At 30.0% G+C, this 20,569-nt stretch overlaps 1 protein-coding gene across 1 annotated transcript in view; it reads left to right on the plus strand.

Annotated features, from left to right (window-relative positions):
• The first annotated feature begins 420 nt into the window (after positions 1-420).
• Positions 421-20,569, plus strand: part of LOC142330495 (proteasome adapter and scaffold protein ECM29) — a 183,073-nt gene continuing 162,924 nt past the window's right edge. The window contains exons 1-4 of the mRNA XM_075375784.1: positions 421-505; positions 5,543-5,673; positions 11,000-11,116; positions 16,958-17,076. Of these exons, the coding sequence (XP_075231899.1) occupies positions 481-505; positions 5,543-5,673; positions 11,000-11,116; positions 16,958-17,076 (392 nt within the window). The 5' untranslated portion in view covers positions 421-480. The remainder of the gene's footprint in view (positions 506-5,542; positions 5,674-10,999; positions 11,117-16,957; positions 17,077-20,569) is intronic.

The raw sequence follows: 20,569 nt of genomic DNA on the forward strand, positions 1-20,569 counted from the left end.
TAGTGTACATTTAGTGTCTTGATATTAGCGACATTTTTTACGGTCTGTTCCAGAATTGGTTGTGTAGATTACGTTATTCGACTACATAAAAATAGGGTTTCCTAAATTTTTTAAGAGGTACACCATTAACAATACCACCATTAAAGTGCAACATAATGGGCACCAAAAAGGTGGCGTTCTGGATGCACAAATATATCGTTATTTGGAAAGTGAGTAGTTAAATTTTTAATGTACCTTAAAAAATGCATTGGAAAATTCTTATAAAGAAACAGAGATCATAGTTTGAATTAAGAATCTTTTATTTAGTAATTCAATTATATCTACACTTAAAAATTGTTAAAAAATAACACCCTAATTGTAACTGCATGTCTAGTCACTAGGAGCAGCAGTGCTCATTGTTCGTCTGCAACGTATCTCAAATCTAACGGCATTGTGTGGAATAACATAACCTATGTAGTAATAAACAGGAGAGACGTAGAAATGGCTGATTCATCCGAAGAATTAGGTAAATAATTTTTAAGTCGCTGTGGGATTGATATTAATTATAATATACATTATTTCATAGATGCTTTCAATAAATATCATTGTTGTTATAGGAAGTATCTACATTTTATTTTCCACCAGTGATCATAAACACAATTCATTGTCTTCTGTATTATGCAAATGAATTTTAAAGAAATAATTTTGACTAACGTCAATCAATATCTAGTAACACGTGAAATATACCCAAATTCTAATTTAGGAGTTATTTTAAATTCTTATTTCATTATATTTGCAAGAACAAGTTTGGAACAATATAATTTTATTACTAAGTCTTATGAAGGTTTCAGCAAATTAATTGGCCTGTATGTGTTGACAATATTATTATCTTGTTGAACTACATAAAACTTATGTATATGCTTCAAAGCTACTTAATATCATTTAATTTAGTAGTAAAGAATGAATTATTTGTCCCTGTGTACAGTGGAGTTTTCAAAAGGATTTTCTGCAAGAAAGGAAGTGTAGTATGGTTGGATTTAACTGTTAGAGATTGCAAGTTTCTGGTTCATTGATATTCCGAGAAAATGCATACATTGTGATTTGTTAAAAACTGTAGGGTGGTGAATAGTTTATAGCTGTTGAGAACAACTTTTTTATTTTTTCCTGAAGTCTAGCATTTAGGTCTGCATGCTGTTTGCCAGTAGTATGTTTAGAAAATCACTTATTATTTCTTTGTGTAATTTTCCTTTTTCTGGTTGTTACTTATAATAACAGAAGTTTGATATATTCACTTTTATACAAAACTGCTAATTGTGTACTTAAGTACCCAATAAATACCCCAAAAAAGCAAAACCTCCCATAAAAAATCTGTTTGATTAATTTATGATTACTTCCATAAATTATATATTTTATTTAATTGCTTTCTGAGATTTATGACTTCACTCCAACTGGTAATCAAGAGCTATTTAAAATGGAAATTGTAAATCTTCAAACTAATCTCTTCTTACAATTTATTTTCATGTCAAGGCTGCAGATTGTAACACAATTCCATTTTTTTACCAAACGACAGCTCCCTTTTGTACTCATTTTTGCATTTACATGTGAAATATTAATTCTACATTTCTGTAGAAATAGAATGGCTGCTGCTTTAATAGAAAATTAATTTACTACAATGGAAATTAGGTTGTAGCAAATAAATTATGCAAGCAAACTGATTAAATGAAGTTTTGTTTTGTATTTTTTTAACTTGTCTCTGGAATAATTTCAGTATAGATGTTATTTAATATAGAATTAGAAACAATAACATAAAACTTGTTAGTGTTAAGATATAACAAACAAAATCTTGCCCCCATTAATATATAAAAGTGAGATTTTTATTGACAGACAGAACAAAATTTACTTGATTCTATATATCAGATTGCTCTTCTGCCATACTATACATACAGAAGACATTTCTTACATGTTCTCAACATTTAGTTCACTCTTGCACCAGCTGTCTGAACTATCTTTAAATTGTATACTGAAATTGATACTTAGAAGATGTAAAATAGTTCTAAATCTTGTGAACTTTTTATTTATCTAAATTTACCTGTTCATTATTTTAAATATGTAAAATTTTAGTTTTAAGAGTAAATGCCATGTGCATCATTATTAGTTTACACTCTGCTGTCTATTCTGGCCTTTCTTATCATTCTAATAGGTATGTGTAGATAACATTATGAAAACTGCATATTATATTTGAGCAGAATTCTATGGAATTTACATTGTCTAAACCTTCATTTGGCCTCTGAAGTAACATTTTTCTTCATGGTAGCCAATAAGAGTAACATATTTGTTTCAGTATTTTCTTTTAATTTAAAATGAAATGATTTGACTAATTGGAAAAATAAAGAAAAAGATCAGATGTTAAAAAAAAAATAAAAATGTAGTTATAAATAAAAAAAAAACAACAAAAAGGCTCTGTATAGCAAATTTTTTATTTTATTAATTTATATGATGATGTGAAGTCTCCAGATAATTGCTTATAGGCCATGATCTGTTGTTAATTAGAACCCAGTAAAATGTGATTGCTGGAAACATTATTAAAGAGCTGTTTGTGTTAAAAGGTAAAATAGTTCCATTCATGTCTTTCTCTCTACCTCCTGTGCAGAAAGGTGAGCCCTAACTGTATTCACCACATTATTTCAACATGATATAAATGTAAAATGGTTCAGTGTATTTTGACAGTACCATATGCCTCAGAGAATATGAACACATATTAACAAGATAATTTACTGTGAAGTATTTTTATTTCATTATATACTTTTTATTTTGTATTGTGCTTAGTTGCCCCTTGCTTTGTATGCAAATCACTGTAAAGAGAATATTTTGGAATTTGTTTTTACAAAAACCAAAACAGTAGATTGGCCAGTTTGTTTAACCCACCAGAATTAAACATTAATAATCTTTTGTTCCCAGTCTCATTATCCAATATCAGTTATGACTATTTTTTTATTTGTTTCCAATCTTTGTATAATATTAAGTAGTTTCAATTGTCATGTCTCTTGAAAGTAAGCAGCTTGTTTTAAGCAGGGACGTATTAATGAGATAGTAAGGGAACATTTCATGTAAAGATTTCTATTGGATTTTATTTAAAATTGATGTATTTTAGTAAAAATTACTTTCATAATCAACTTTAAGGCATTTTTTATTAATACCACGCCTTTACTTATGAATGAGCTATTAATTACTATAAATTTTGTTGTTGGGACTATTAATTTTGTTTTTTTTTTACATCCCTTCAAAAGGATGTAGGCTACTTCACCTATGAATCCTAAAGTTAAAACATTAAGTTTTTCCAAAAATACTACTATAGTCTCCAAGGATGCCACCTCTCAATTCCTTTAAACTGTCTTGGAAGGAAATGAAAATAGTGTATTGTTTTTGACAAATGAACAACTTAGATTGGATGAGTGAGGTAGATATTCTCAAGTACAATATCTTAGAGAACTGACTCGTGATCATGAATCTTCCAAATAAAAGATCTCAAAAGTATTGACTTGTGATCATGATCCACTGATTCTGTGTTTGCAAGAAACTTGTCTGAGAAGATGAGATAAATTTTTTATAAAACATGAGGGAGTTTGGTATGACTCCTTTAAATATGGGTCAGGTCCATGAAGGTGTGGCTATTTTTATGTTGGCTGTTGTTGCTAGTCAACTTAAAATTCGTACCACATTCCCTCTATTTTATATATGTTTCTCTTCCTTTTTCTTGTTCATTTGCAGTTTTTTTAAATTAACCCACCGGGTTGGTCTAGTGGTTAACGCGTCTTCCCAAATCAGCTGATTTGGAAGTCGAGAGTTACAGCGTTCAAGTCCTAGTAAAGCCAGTTATTTTTACACGGATTTGAATACTAGATCGTGGATACCGGTGTTCTTTGGTGGTTGGGTTTCAATTAACACACATCTCAGGAATGGTTGAACTGAGAATGTACAAGACTACACTTCATTTACACTCATACATATCATCCTCATTCATCCTCTGAAGAATTATCTAAACGGTAGTTACCGGAGGCTAAACAGGAAAAAGAAAGTTTCTTTAAATTACCAGAATTAACTGTTATTAATCTTTCGTACCCAGTCTCATTATCCAATATCAGTTATGATTATGATTCTTATTTCTTCCCAATTTGTATTTAATGTTAAGTATTTTCAACTGTCATGTTGCTTGGATATCAGCAGCTTGTTTTATACAGGGACATAATAATGAGATAGTAAGGGAACATCTAAATGTTCCCCTTTATTTGTGGCTTTTTAATGACAATTCACTAACATTTTTATTGTTTACCAGCACTTTACAGATATTGACATTTGGGTGACTTTTCTATGAATTAGTTACCAATAAGCACTAATTTGTAATTTTTTGGTTTTGTTATTTTGTTTTACACTGGAAGAGGGAAATCTCAATCTGACACCATCCAGTTCTATAGCCCGAGCAGACTCTTGGAGACATCCTTCTCTGGACCTGCTCAAGGGGTCACTCTGTTACAATGTATGTACAGGACTCTTAACCAGGCAGGCCCCCCCAAAATTTGTAATTTAGTGATCTCAACCTTATCTTGATTGCATAAATGCATAGAATTACAAAAACAGTAAGTAGTTGAGTAGTTAAATTGGTTTTACTAACTATTTATAAGCTTCTATATCTAAGATAATTACAAAACAATAGAATGGAGAATACCAAAAAATCTGACAAATGACTTACATGTATAATTTTTGATTGTCATATAAGCTTAGAAATCATATTTCTGTTTATAAATTGCGGGATGGACATGGGCAATCTTAATTGAGACAGTTCATTTATGTATAGATTAAGTCACTACTTTACCCTTCCTCTTTTATTTTCTTCCTTGTTTAATACAAGAATAGCTCTTTTCCCACTTCCATTTGTTTTCATCTTTGAATTGTTGGTAGAGTAATAACTGCTGCTTTATTGAAGCTAGTAGGATTTGACTCAACCCAGTCTGTAGTATTACCTACAGATTTTGTTTCCTGTTTGAAGTTGTAAAAAAGCCTGATGGTTAAAGTTGATGGTTGATGGTTAAAGTGCCTGTTGGATAAAGTGGGACATTGTACTCCTAAAATTATATAACCTAATTTAGCCTAAATGAAAGAGTGAGAGTAAAAAAGTTAACGTTTATAATAAATTTAGCCAAGAGATGTTTTAGAAATAAGAAATTTAAGTAATAATTTTTTATGTTAAGTTTTGTGTTATTTTTTCCCTCCCCTTTAATATTTTTTTTTTTATTAGTATGATTATTTACTATGAGGCATGTCTCCCTATTTTTATGTGTGCTTACAGTCCCTTAAAAGCCTGCTAAATTTTTTTCAGTTTTTATTGGTGGAATGTACCATGAAAAAATGTTTAATGTTACCAGCAATGATTTTTATTCTTTTGTATTATTATTTGAAACTGTTTTATATTAATTTATTTATAGATTTGTTTAATTAAAAAAAGATACATATTTCTTAGTTTTACAGTTTTTAATATGTTTCAAATTATTGATTTTGTTGTATATAGTTCTGCTGGAACGTGTGTTTCTTCGCATTGGTTCGGGAGAAACTGATGAACAGCTGGAAAATTCTGTTTCAAAATTTCTTCCACCAGTTTTATTAAAAATGGCTAGTCCACATGAGGATGTGAGAAATAAGGTAAGTAATGTTATATTGAAGTTATTATCATATGCCATGTAGTATATTCATGTGTGTTAAATTTGAAGTAATTTGTTGTGATTGGTGCTGCGTGTGTTAGCTTTTAGGTCAGTTGATTATGGGTTTGACTTCTAGTCTAAAGGCCTGGTATTTTTTGCTTTATAATTTTATCCTTAGTTCTGATTCGTAACAACATCTTATTTATGCACTTTTATGCCCAAATAAACTAGTTCCTGGTAAAGTATGAGTTATAGTTAGTTGGTAAAAGGAAAAGTATTTAGAAAGATGTTAAGTGAAAGATAAGGAAAGATTTCAAGTAAAAAAAAATTAATTTAACTCTTACCCAGAAATTTAAAGTAACATTTAATTTGATTGAAGAATATTGTTTTTTCATCAATTTTTTTTTAACCAAAACAGCCCATTGCATTGCATTAAAGTAGCCTTGGAAAAGTATGATAACAATTTTGTGTCTTATAAGGTAGTTTATTTTTCATCATAACTAAAATAAAATTCTAACTATACCTAATTATGTTAGCTTAGAGTGTTCAAATAAACAGACTACACATTTGAATGTTCAAGCGGTTGATTCACAAGCATCTCCTGTAAATCCTGATGCATATAAAAGACACTACACGATCTTAATATTCAGTAACCATGTGCTATTATATTTACAAAAATTATACACATATTTTAAATTTAAATATATTAAGACATGTTAAATGATCAATAAATATTTGTTACCTTGCTTGGCACATCTGCTAACCTATGAGTATTGTGTTCATTAAAACTGTTTATTGTTACATAGTTTCCTTCAGTTTTTAAGTGTTATGAAATTGTCAGTTGTCCACTAACAGTAAAAGTTTACTAACATTTCAAATTAAATTTCTATGATAATAAACAAGTAATATTCAGTTTAGTTTTTGTCATCTAATTGTGAAGAATATCCATAGTGCTGTGATATTAAGAGATACAGTGAGAGGCTCAAGTTTGTTTTTTATTATATTATCCAGTTCTTAATAATATGGTTTAACAGTATCCATTAAATGTTTTATACAGTTTTTCTATTCCTACTGGTCCATTTTATCGATGGGTTTTAAGCATAAATTTTTAACATTAGGTATTTTAAAAGTAGTATTTTCTGATGCTGTGTAACTTTTGATTTATCCCCAAATTAATTCAGTTGAGTTGAGTTCACAATGATTGGGAGGTAATTGAAGCACGGTTTTGCCACTGGATCTTGCTGACTCATCAATTTTATACATATTAAAATTACTTTCAATACTTGAAAACCTTTGCAATAATTGGACCTTAAATGCATCCTTTTCAAAAATCACTCCTTTTGAACTAAGCCACATTTTGATATCATTCTTTTTCCAAGACAGGGCTGGAATTTTTTCCTTTTTACATAAATGATAAGGGGCGTTGTCTAAGACAATAACCGAATTACCTTCTGAATTATTTTTGTATTATCTTTTCAAATTATTTTGTTATGTAGTCTCCTTTAGATTTCGATTCAAAGATCCAGAGGTCATCATTGACAAACCCAGTTTGACTGCAGATATGCATAATTATGAGATATGCCTACAATTACCCAATGGAGCCTAATTACTGGTTGATGAGACACACAAAAAGGCTTCTTTTTATGAATTCACAGCTTTATCTTTCCAAATAAAACTTTTCTTGTGGCCTTTGTTGACACAAGTTTCATTCATATAATATATTCTATGGCCTTGTTGCCCTCATTTTCTTTATATCAGTGAGGTAATGTCTTCACCATATAATGATATCATCCCTGTCAATTAAAGCAGTTTTCTGGCCCTGTGTTTCATATTTAAAATTAATACTTTTTAACAATTTATAAAAAGTTGTTCCTTGGAAATCTGGTAGATAGTTATCTTCAGTTACAACTTATAACAGTTTATCTATTGTAGGCTGTTAGTCTCAAAATTGAAATGTGTTCTTTATTATGAATTGCGTTTTTATCAACCTTTTTTGAATCGTCAATGTCTTCAATTGACCTGTGGGGTTTTGTTTTCTTAGGAGACCGTAATTCATTAGATTTATACTCGTGATTTACATTGTACACTGAAGCAGCACAACTTCCACTTAGGTTAGTAGTTTTATTAACAACATCTGAAATCAATGACATTAGATTACTCTGTAATTAGCTTTTGTTTGCATTTAAAATTATGTTTTCTCCGCGACTTAAGGGCCTTTTTCAAAGGGGATATCAAAATTCATGCACTTATCAGCTCATTACCAGTATGTGGTATCAGACAAGGTGTCAATATAATGGTAGAACTCAGGTTGTACAGACACAAATTTAGGAATACACTACACTCACATTCCAATAAACTTAAAGTGCTGCATTATATTAACTTTAAATAACAGAGTAAATAAATAAATAACAGAAACAAAAAAATTGAACACAAGAACAAAAGAGTGATCGTATTAAAAGATCAAGGGTTTTAATAGAACTGAGAAGACATAACATTATGTAAATATTTGATCACATGACTGCTACTATATGACTAAATTATCTGGTGACTATATATGTTTAATGATTACAGTGTTGTTTATAGATATAGCCTCTTTGTGAATCGGCACTGATACATGGAACAAGACTCAGCAAAATCATGACAGACTCACACAAATGCAATGCTTGTTGATTTTTCATTCTGTAAGCTAACTGAATACAGTATAGACTGATCAGAACTATAATTGAAATATAAAAGTGTATCCTTGTTGATGTCATCTTTCCAATGAAAATATCATCCTTTGATTTTTTATTTTAGTTTATTACCAAAATTTACATTATTTTGTTTTAAGAGTAATGTCTTAAAAAATGGAAGTTGTCACTTTGTAGTAAAAATTTTTTTTAGTTGTGATATGAGAACAATAATATGCCTAAGTTAACACTCAACACGCTTTTGTTTAGAGTTTGGCAGAAAGGAATAACAGTTAATCCATCTGCTTTATTTTGGAACAGGCTCATGTTATATGTCTTGAATATGATATTTAACTTTTGTATTTTTATTAATAATTGCCTAGAAAGTTCTGTGATGTGTCATTTCTTATCCTTACCTATTAGAAAGTAAAATATTACATTAAGGTAAGTGAAATACAGTTTTACTTAACCATATTCTTAGGAGTAATAGATTCTTAGGAGATAGTGGGTTTGTTTTGTTTTTTATAGAAACACATTGCCAATTATTTATTGTATTTCAGTAAACAAATAGATAAACAGCACCAAAAAAAATTGTTTTTTCTTGATTTTTTAATACCCACACTGACCAATGTGCCAAATTTGAAAGCTGCATTTAGAAAGCTCAAATGATGATACTTCTTTACCTTTTAGGGGTGTGAGTGTTGAAACTTTCTCATTTTGTCCTTTATATTTTTTAACATTTTGGTAAGCAAAATGTCAAATTAACTTCTATAGAGAAATGCGCAGAGCAATTTTTCACATTGTAAAGGATTAATACCCAAAATTGGACAAGACAGTCTTGTGCAAATTAATATGAACAAGAGTATATTTTCAAAAATAATCACATTTATTACATATAATGTACAATTTTTATATATCACAGTACAATAAACTGCAATATATTTCTTATTATTTAATATGTCATCCTCGCTCTTTAATAACCATTTTCAATTCTATTAGGCGTTGAATCTATGCCTGCGTCATCCCCAAGTTGTTCATGTCAAAGTTTTCTTTCTTTCTTCGCTTGGCCAAAGTGCATTTTTGTCCTCGGGTATCACAAGTTTTGCAGTGATCCCAGCTGGAGTGTTGGAATTTATCCTCTTCTCCAGCCTGTGCCAAACATCGATTGAATTCATCATTTCTACAGCCAAAGCAGCAGCAGTGTCTGTTACTACTTTGTACAGATCTTCTGTGGCAGGCATTCCATGACTCAATGGTGTTGGAATTTGAGTATTGATGACTTTCATCTGTTTTGACTTCTAGTATTTTGATTTTATTTTTAAGATCAACCTTCTCCTGCTTAAGATTTTCAGTCAGCACTGTAAAACATTTTATCTGCTGAGCTTATTTGTCCAAGTTTCTTTTGATCATTTACCACACCTTGCTAGTATTCAAAGAACGTGTTTTCTCAATTTGTCATCTGTCTTCTTTAGCTTCTTCTAGCATGAAGATAACCTGAGAGAGATTGGCTCTCCCTTCCTTGGAATCACTAATAGCTTGCATACTCTTTTGTCTTGATGTAGTGCAAGGCAAACAGTGCCAATTTTGATTTTCAGTAGAAATATATTCCAACTCTTCCTTCGTCTTGTTGAGTGAGGTGGCAACACTGTTTATAATCAAAACCAATTTATTACATACTTGGCAATTCTTTGACATCTTAGTCAATTTACAGAAACAAATTGCACAAAAAGCAATGTAAAATAAACTTGCATTATTACACAGTGTTTCCCACAAAAAGATCCCACAAGACACTGCACTAATATCTCTTTTATTGTGAAGTACAAGATAAGACTGGTTGCTAATAGTGGAGCATCAGGCACTCACGTCTGCTTGCAACGGCATCTGACTCCTAACTTCATAATTAATTCATTCTCAGAAGTCTTGCCTTCACAATTAAAACTGTTTTCAATCTCTGGATGAACGGTCTCCTGTAAAGTTATATCTGCTATACAAAACAGTGTTTTAAGAGGATCTTTGAAATATGTACATTGGTTAATCCATGTAAAAAAACGTTTTTCTAAGAGTACTACAACACATTTAAAAAAAAAGGTTTTGAATCGCACTATTTATTTTAGTAATTTAGCAAGGATCTATTTTTATTGTTTTTGACCTGGAAAGAATAAACATTTCAGGAGCAAGAAGGCATGAACCTATATATATATATATATATATATATATATATATATATATATATATATATTTTTTTTTAAACAGTATCACAAATTTCAGTTTGTGTTGTATGAGTTACTAATGCCCAAGAAACTTTTGTGCATAATTGTTTTAATTTTTTTACAGGGTAGGAGGCATGAGCTCTTTTGAGAAAATTAAAAATTTTTCTATTTATTTGTTATTAATTTATTACCATAAAGGAGTATCAAAGGGGGATAAAATTGGGAGGGAATACATAAAGGGTTGAATAATTACTATTTTGCCCATGACTCTCAGGAAGGAGTAAATTTGACTGTAGTGCAGGAATTCTTCGTGTCAGTTTTGTAGTTCTTGAGTTCTTGATGTTACCTCGAACAAACACAGGCAAATTGTCATATTAGTGTGTAGATAGATTTATTTTATAAATACTTTTTTTGTATTTAACTTTATTATGAAATTCATGTCTTATAGGTTGTGGAATTGTGTATTCATGTATCAAAAAGATTAAAATCAAGGCCTCTACTGCAGTTACCAGTTGATGCATTGTTGTCTCAGTATATGGATTCTTCTCTTCCATTGATTGTGAAGGTGAACATTCATAAATAAATATAATTCTATAACAATAAGATGTTTATTATTAGATGTATGATTTATTAATAGTCTTCTGGTAATCATAACATTCAATCTTCTTGTTTTAAATATAATTTTATATTAGGAATGTAGTATAAGTATTATTATGTTTATCATTACATATTTTATCACAGAATTGGTGACTACTGTGTTAAGGCACCTGAGTTATTTAAAATCCTTCATGGGCAGAATGAAAACGAATGATACTACCTATGTCTTTTTCAAATTATCTTTCCATTAGAGCATTTCATTTTTTTTAAGTTAGAAGATACTGTATACTGTACTGTAAGCGAGATAAGTAGAAAATTAAGCTAATCAAGACAGCAACAAATGGCTCTAGTTTATGCTACCTCTGAAATATTTTATGTACTAGCAGTAACAAAATGTATTTTTTATTTACAAATAATATCTTTTGTTGCTTGTTCTTATAGGCTGTATGCAATTATTAATTTTTCACCATATTTTAGGTACAAATTAAATCAAAACATTGATGGAAATGAAACTGACAAAATATTTTTTTTTTTTTAAATCTGTAAATTGTAATAAATATGTTACTCTTCAGGTGGCTTACCTCATTCTAGTTAAAATCTTCAGCTAGGTCAGATTTAAAAGAAGGTGAATCTTTGTTTAACTTTAAAATCATTAGCTGAATGTGTTCAGTTATACCATCCAATTTTCACATATTCATTTCTTTTGATTGATGACATGCTTTATGTAGTTCTATGTTTCAGAAATAATCTGGGACATCTCTTTGAAAAATAATTTTTTTTACATCATTAATTTGAAGTCATATTATTTGAGGCTCTGAAATCCTTAATATTTACCCATACTAATTCAGTTGGGTTTAACTCACAATGATCAATGGGTTCTAAATTAATTTTTTTTGTGATTTCATAATTGCTGTTGTTTTGCTTGTACAAAGAGACCAACTTTATCAATTCCACTTTCAACATGGTCTTATCTGAAGAAATTCCCTTATTGGTTAACCATTTAATAATGTTTGACTTTGTCAAAGAATTTTAAATTAATTTTCTGTGAATTTCTATAAAATTTTCATCTTTAATCATTAAACATGTTAGGGAGTTAAAGGGACATTTTTATTCACACACAAACATTAAAAAGGGTCTTTAAATAATGAAATTATTTTGTCATTAAATTAATTTTGTTTTTAGGTTTATACTTCTATATAGCTAGTTTTCTTTAGTCTTAACATTGTACTTTGGTGGAGCTAACTTTTGTCTCTTAGTAACATTGTAATAATAAAAATCACCAATGTTTGGAGGTTCACTCTCTTCACATGGACAATGGCTTTTAAAATACACGGATTTTAAATTGTCAATATGTCATCTAGCTTAGTAAAGTGCTACCTCAAAATTTACAGCCTTTTTAAATTTGTCATAATAATAATAATAATAGCATGTTTCTGACACTATAAAATCTTATTTTAATTTTCGTTTTAAGAACCTTTAAATAGACAAATGCCATAACTGGTATGGATGTGCATATGAGAAAATGCACATTTACATAGCAGCAAATTACATCAATTTGAGTGTCTCTAAGAACAAATTTTAGATATTTGACTAAGAGCAAAGAGGCTAAATGATACCCTGCTGAGTATCTTGTCAACATGACTGACCCAACTCAAATTCTCATTAATGATAAACCCTAGAAATTTGATTTTAGATGCTTTTTGTAACCTATGTATTAAGTGGGTGAAAAGATGTAATTTTCTTGTTCAGGAAAAATTAAAATTGTTTTCGTAAAGGTTGACTACCAAATTCAGGTTTTAAAAAAAAACTTATTTTAAAAAGAAAAATCAGTTAATGAGGACCCTTATGCTTTATCACTGTCTTTTCCAGAGATCATAGCACTAATATCATCAGCATACATACAGACTTTAGCATCCTCTCTTTATCATTTTTGGCATATCCCAAAGGTAACAAAAATAAAATAACCCAAATATTGACTATGGAACACTACAATGAAAAAAATTGCATGTAAAGATAATATATTAAATGGATCAATTCCACACATATTTTTCTGTCAATTCAATTAAATTTAAATCTTTCTGATTTAAACCATTCTATGGAAGTATCTTGGATTCATAGTTTTTCCAGTTTTTCAAATAAGTCATAGTACACCTTATCAAAAGACTTATTGAAATTGATAAATATGCATATAAAATTTTTACTTCTATTAATGAATAAACCTTCATCAGTTGCTGAGTAAATGATAGCGTGTTAGCGCTATAAGTCAACTGCAGCAATGATTTCTGGATGTGCCTTTTCTAAATCCATGTTGAGTTTCATAAAACAAAAAATTTATTTGTAAATAACTTTGTGTCTAATATATATGGCTCTCAAACAATTCAGATAATGTTGGAAGTAAGAGGGTAGAGGTCTGCAGTTAGCTGGATTGGCTTCATCATCTCCTTTGTAAGCTTACTTTATTTTTATGTTTTTAACGTATCAGAAAATATGCTTGTCATAAAAATGAATAATAAGATCAACTAAAGGTTTAATAAGACAACTTTTAGCTTGCTTAATGATTGTAATTTGAATTTCATGGTCATATATATTGAATTTTTATTATTAAATGGGATGGTTTTATTCAGTTCTTAACTGGTGATGGGTGTAAATTGAAAACTAAATTTTTATCTCCTGGTGAATCATTATTTGCCTTTTGACTGATTTTTCAGTGGACCCGTTTGTGTAACAAATTTATTAGTATTCAGCAATGCTGAAGAATCAACAAGAAGTTAAACAGAATTGTGCAATGCATTTCATCTTTATCAACTTTTTGGTTCTAGTTTCTAGTTTCAGAATTTTTAAAACTCCCATGTAAATGTGCATGTATTCATTGATTTTTTAATTTTTTGGTTCTGTTTAACTATGTTAATATGTTGCGGCTTTGATCAGGTGATACCCTTTTTTACATGCAGATACATTTTGGCATCATTATTTTGTCTTAGTAACTTGCTTAAGTCAACAATTTGTTGTCTGCAATCTCCTTTTCCTGTTATACTTGTTTGTCATGTTGATCTTGTTCATGTCACCACAGTGTTTCTGGTAGATGTGAAAGAATGATTCTCAATTAGTCTTTTATTGGTTATATGTTCTGTGGAAAATTTGGATAGCAGACCTTTTAATGTCATTGAACTATTGTTACAGTTATTAGACTATGATGATTTTAAAATAATTATACAGGTCAACAAAAAAAATAAAATAAAATAATTGAAACAGATAAAAGTAGGTGAATTAGAATGTATTTTTTATGCTGAACTGTAAAATGAAATCAGTTTTCCTTCATCACCCCTCAGATTTTTAGTTATGACCCTTCAAAATATTGAGAAACTTCTAAAATTATAAAATACAAAAATAATTACAATTAAAATTCTTACCTTTACTTTGCGGACATTTACGTTTATCTTAATTTTCTTCTGTGTTCAGTGAAGTCTCTTTTTATCATCGAGCAGTAGTTACTGATCATAGATTCATCCCATCCGCCTTGATAATGTTGTTCCAGCTGCAGTATATCTTGATGGAACCTTTCTCCTTGTTCATTTCTGATGTCACCCAAGTTTAAAGGGAAAAAGTCCAAATGAGAATCTAAAAAAATGAATTTTCAATGACATTCTGGCAGCCTAAATTTTTGTAGTTCACTCAGAGTTCCTGGTTTTCAGCTTTTTTGTTTTCAAGAAAACCAGTAACGACATCTTTGATTGACTTTCATGCTGTTAGTTCTTTAGGATTCAGTTCGCTGTCAAATATATTGCACAAATTTGTGGCGCAATGAATATTCCCTCTTTTAATTTGGCTTCATGAAAAAACCTTAGCTAAATATTTAATGCCATCTTTATCTTTTTCTAATGCTGTTACAAAATTCTTCATCAGGCCTAGTTTTATGTGAAGAGCTGGTAAAATAATACAATCTGCTTTGACAAGGGGAAAATAAACAACATTTTCCTTTTCTGGTAAACTTGATTTTTTTTTGGCCAGTCTCTAACTGCATAGTGTTTATCTGTAGCTTGACTATCCTACAAACACACGAAACATGTATTTTGTAAAGCCACTCTGGAGACTGAGAAGAAGTCTATCATTTTCAGGTCAGCAATGATTTGGCGTAAGTGTTGTTCATCATAATTAATAGCTATTAAAATTTTTGACATACTTTTTCATATGCTTCTTTCATTCCTATAGCATGTAGTACCAGTATAGAAGAAAACTTATTTGAATTATGCAACAACACTCCCTTTAAGCTTCTGTTTGATGAGTATAAATAAATGCCAGTCATGAATAACATTCTATGTCCAGTTCAGACATTAGCCCCTTAACATCATGGCAGGAACAAATTAAATCATCTCTTCTAAAGTATTTCAGTAAATTCGTGTTTTGATTTCTATATACTAAATTTTAGTATCCTTGTTTAATAAATTTCATTCTTTAAGACGTGAACCTAGGAGTTCTGCATGTTGTTTTGACAAATACAAGTCACAAATTAGGTCATTCAGATCTGCTTGTGTGATGAGCTGAGGTTCAGTATTTGATTCTTCTGATATGTGATTAATATCTATTGAAGTTGAGGATTCATCAGTCGAGCCTTCTGGGGAATCAGAAATTTCTTTCCTAGAAGTTGGAGTAATTGGAATCGGTAAATCAACACCATATAGTACTGGTCTCGTAGCTGAACGAACATTTGGGTATGCAGTATTGCTTTTGTTGTTTGAATTAAAACCAGTAACATTTGTTAAGCCAAACTAGCAGTCATCATATCAGTTTGTAGGCTCTCGCCAAAAAGCAAATGCTCTTTTTTCCTTTTAACCACTGGGTTGGTTTAATGTAGTACTTGATGCACACTACATGTGGAGCCCAGGATTTATCTTGGTCTCCCTAAGGACAGTCAAAATAATGTTTGTAAGCAGTTTTTAGCAGATTCAGTACTGGTTTTCGTTGACTTTTTGTGGTGCATTCTCCACAAACATAACAAAAAATATTTGAAGAATTTTTACAAGCCCGATTTTTATTCATTGTAAAATTCAAAACGTTTTAATGGATGAAAGTAAACTAAAATATTACAGAAATACATAATTATAAAAATAATTAACTTTTAATTTATAAATACTTAATTATTTAAAATAATTCATAAAATTGTTTCATTGTGGAGTGTAATAAAACACAGCGTGAAACATACGCTCACGCACGCGCACAGCTTAAAAAATCTTGATACCAAAATCCTAATACCAAAAGTTGTTCTGTCACAAAAATTTTTTACTAAATTTATGGTATCATTTATGAAACAGTTTTTATAATATGTGTATGGTAAAACCACCACCACAACTAAAGAATACAGCAAGTCATACCAAGAACTGAATTCATACCGAAGAAATTTCATCATGTTGAATCATGCATTTCTTGACTCTCTGACATGCCTATACTTGTATGGCTTGACATGAAATGACATTATTCAACTGTTATGTATCAAATTATGTATACAGCGTGCATCACAGTATAAATCAGATGTGAATAAACAAACATACAGACTTACTAATTTATTTGTTTTGCTTATTCTTTGAATGATGGAACAAATAAATTTAAGTGGTTGTAACCTAAGAATGTTACATGGTGGTTTGTTTTAGAATACATGTTGATATACAGCATATAAAATACTATATAGAACACCTACTTCCTTTTCAGTTCCAAATTTTATTTTGACAGTGCCATTAATGATGATAGGCTTAGAGAAATAAAGTAGTATTTTTACTGTCTTTTAAGTCATATTGTGGTTTTTTATTGCTTGCAGAATTTAACAATTGTTTATATTAAAATGGGATATTCAAGAATGGCACCAAATAAACAAGTTGAACTTATACCTTTAGTAATAAGCACTATGAAGGATAAACCTCAAGAACACGTTGACAGGTTTGTGTAATCCATTTATTTAAGTATGAGTTTTGCAATATACTCACTTCTGTAATGTAGGTTATGTGTATTTCTTCTTTTCATCTTTTAGTCAGTGTAAAAATGATTACAGCTTACCAGTTGTAAGAGAATTTTTTTATTCAAGTTATAATTGAAATTATTCTCTTTGTAATAAATACATAAAAATTAAGACAGCCATTTTTTCCTCCTCATGTTTTAGTTAGGATGTTGTCCATTCATATTCGCATGGAAAAAATATATATAATTATATTTAATAATTCAGAGATTTTGTTCAATAGAAAACATCTGTCATAAGGTTGCTTTATTTATGTGAACAAAAACAGAAGTGTAATGAAAATCTTGTATTCTGTTGTCTTCAAAACAGGAATTAGTTATTTAATTTAATTATCTCTCAAGTTTATTTTGAAGAGTAAATTATCTTTTGGCAATTTTACTTGGAACTTTTTTTTAATTTATCATATAAAAGTCAATTGGTTTATTACGGGATTATATACTGTTAATATCTCTGAGTAAAAATTTGGCTAATATCTTGCAGAAATTCCAAACTGGTAAAGTTTTGTCTTGGGGTGGTATTTTCTGTGTAGATCGATATAAGAAATATTCCATTGCTAAAGTAGGAGCAGTTTTCAAAAAGGTAACTTATTCAGGGCTAACATTGTTATACCTGAAAAAGATCATAAGATATATAAAAAAAAAATTTCTGAACAGAAGAAAAGAGTGGATGATCAAGTAGACCGTGGGAAAATAATTTTTTATTGAATTTTTCAGTAAATATTAAATTCAAAAATTTCCATAAATATGAAAAGATAGTATGAAGGTAGTATTTGCAATTCTTTGCCTGCTGGAAAATTTTCTTTGAATAAAAACAAGAATTTTGCGTCAAACAAAAATGTAAAATTTATATTACGTTTAATAACAATTTGTGTTTTGAAATATCATACAACAGTTTTATTAAATTTAATAGCTTTCATTGCATTTTTATGATGCAAATGTTTATTCACTTTGGTGCTAAGTTACTTCAACACTTCAATGGAATTTGGAGTTTTGTAAATTAGGTTCATCAGTCATAGGTTCAAGTTAAAAATGCTATATTAAAAAAGAAAAAATCAAGATTTGTATTTAAATTAATTCAAGTAACCATTTGATGGTTTCCTATGAATAAATTACACAAATAAAATTTATAGCCTATTATAAATGTGTTTGGATCAATAGCAAACTACTTGAAAAATGTAGAACTGCTAGAAGGTATGAATTATATTTGTAGTTTTAATGCAGTTCTTTCTGAGTTTCTTAGACTTAACACAAAATGTCAAATAAAAGATCTGGAAAAAAATCTCTGTTTAATACTACTCCTGAAACAGTTTAGGTTTGTTGTTATTGATTTTTAAAATCTTAATAAGCATAAACAAATATTAAAATATTCTCTAAAAAAAAAAACCCATTTATTATGTGAATTTTAAGACTACTTTTGTACTAAAGTATGAACATTCTTTAAAATAATTTTGTTTTAGTTTAGTAAAGGCAGATAAGGAAATTATAATTTTGTTTTAGACCAGCAAAGGCAAATGAGGAAATCATTGACAGGTCTACACAAATATGATACTAGCCTTAGTAATACAAGGCATTGTCATACTGTAAGGGTCAGCTTATATTTAAATATTAGTGGGTCTGAACACAGTTTCTGACAAGCAGGGCCATCTATCGGTTATTTATAAAACCATTGCAGTTGTTGTTTTGATTCAGTTATAGTTTGCCTGCTGGTGAATGCAAATCGCAATGGCCGCGACAATCATTTCTTCCGCCAGTTGTGGAGGACACACTGTAATTCAATTTTTGTGTGTAAAAGGATCTTCAGCTGCTTAAATTCATTGGGAGTTTTGCCTAGTCCATGAGTAAAGTGTATGAGTAAAGGAAAGGTTAGACAATGGTGTCGAGACTTTAAAAATGGCCGCACAAATGTGCATGACAAAGAGCGGAGTGGCAGGCCCAGTATTCAGACCAACGAAATCGTTGAACAAGTGAACCGAAAACTGCAATGTGATCGGTGATTGACGATTAGTGGTCTGGCTGATGAATGCAGTGACACCATTCAAGTTTCCCAAAACTGAAAAATTTTAAGCAGTTTCCATACTTGAGTCAAAAAATGTTGGCTACTGTTTTTTTGGGATGAAAAGGACATCATTTTGGTTGATTTCATGGAACGTGGATCAAGAATTACAGCTGATGTGTACTGCGAAACGCTTAGCAAACTGAGATGGGCAATCCAAAATAGAAGACAGGAAACTGTCATCTGGCATAATCCTGTTTCATGACAGCGTGCATCCTCACAGATTTTCATTGGGAACTTTTTGACCAGCGTTCATATATTCCCGACCTTGTACCTAGTGACTACTTCCTCTTCATACATTTGAAAAAGTGGCTTAGTGGGCAACGGTTTGAAAACGACGAGGAATTCACCAAGAAACTGGTGCAGCATTACAAAAAGTGCTTAGAACTGAATAGTGATTAAGTGGAAAAGTGAAGTAGATATGTAGTAAACTAAAACTGTAACCCATGGGGTTGGTCTAGTGGTGAATGCGTCTTTGCAAATCAGCTGATTTCCAAGTCAAGAGTTCCAGTTTCAAGTCCTAGTAAAGGCAGTTACTTTTATATGGATTTTAATACTAGATCTTGGATACTGGTGTTGTTTGGTGGTTGGGTTTCAATTAACCACACATATCAGAAATGGTCAACCTGAGACTATACAAGACTACACTTCACTTACATTCATACATATCATCCTCTGAAGTAATACCTGACAGTGATTCCCAGAGGCTAAACAGGTAAAAACTGTAAGTAAAAACTATTTCTCACAAGTTAATTTTTTTTTATGACCACATGGCCCTTACTTTATGAACATGCCTTGTATATGTCTGAGCTACGTGTGAGGAATGGCAGAGATATATTTGTTCAAACAAATTATCACAAAAATTATTAAAGTTATTATTAGCATTATTTATATAATAATTCATTTCAATTCAAAAATTATTAAAGTTATTATTAGCATTATTTATACAATAATTCATTTCAGTTCAAAAATTATTAAAGTTATTATTAGCATTATTTATACAATAATTCATTTCAGTCAGCTACCTAGTTAACTTAAGTAGCCTAAATACTAACAACTAGCTCTACAAAGGAGTGATAATGATTTAGCTAGCTTATTGAATAGTAATTATAGTAACATTATTTGTAATGTTTACTAATATAAAAGTAACCTTGCCCTATAGTAATTGTTTGTTATATTTCTTTTAACTAAGATCAGAGTTGTCCAGTACTCTTGAATAGAATGAAAGTTATTGTAATTCTCTTTGAAAATTTTTGTATACATTCAATACAAAGATATTTATTAAATACTAGAGCATCTAGATAGAAAGATAGAATTCTTTTAGAATGAAATTGAAAAATGAGATTTTACATTCTGCAGCTTGCA

Source organism: Lycorma delicatula, chromosome 1 (assembly GCF_047948215.1).
Source record: "Lycorma delicatula isolate Av1 chromosome 1, ASM4794821v1, whole genome shotgun sequence".
Classification (NCBI taxonomy): domain Eukaryota; kingdom Metazoa; phylum Arthropoda; class Insecta; order Hemiptera; family Fulgoridae; genus Lycorma; species Lycorma delicatula.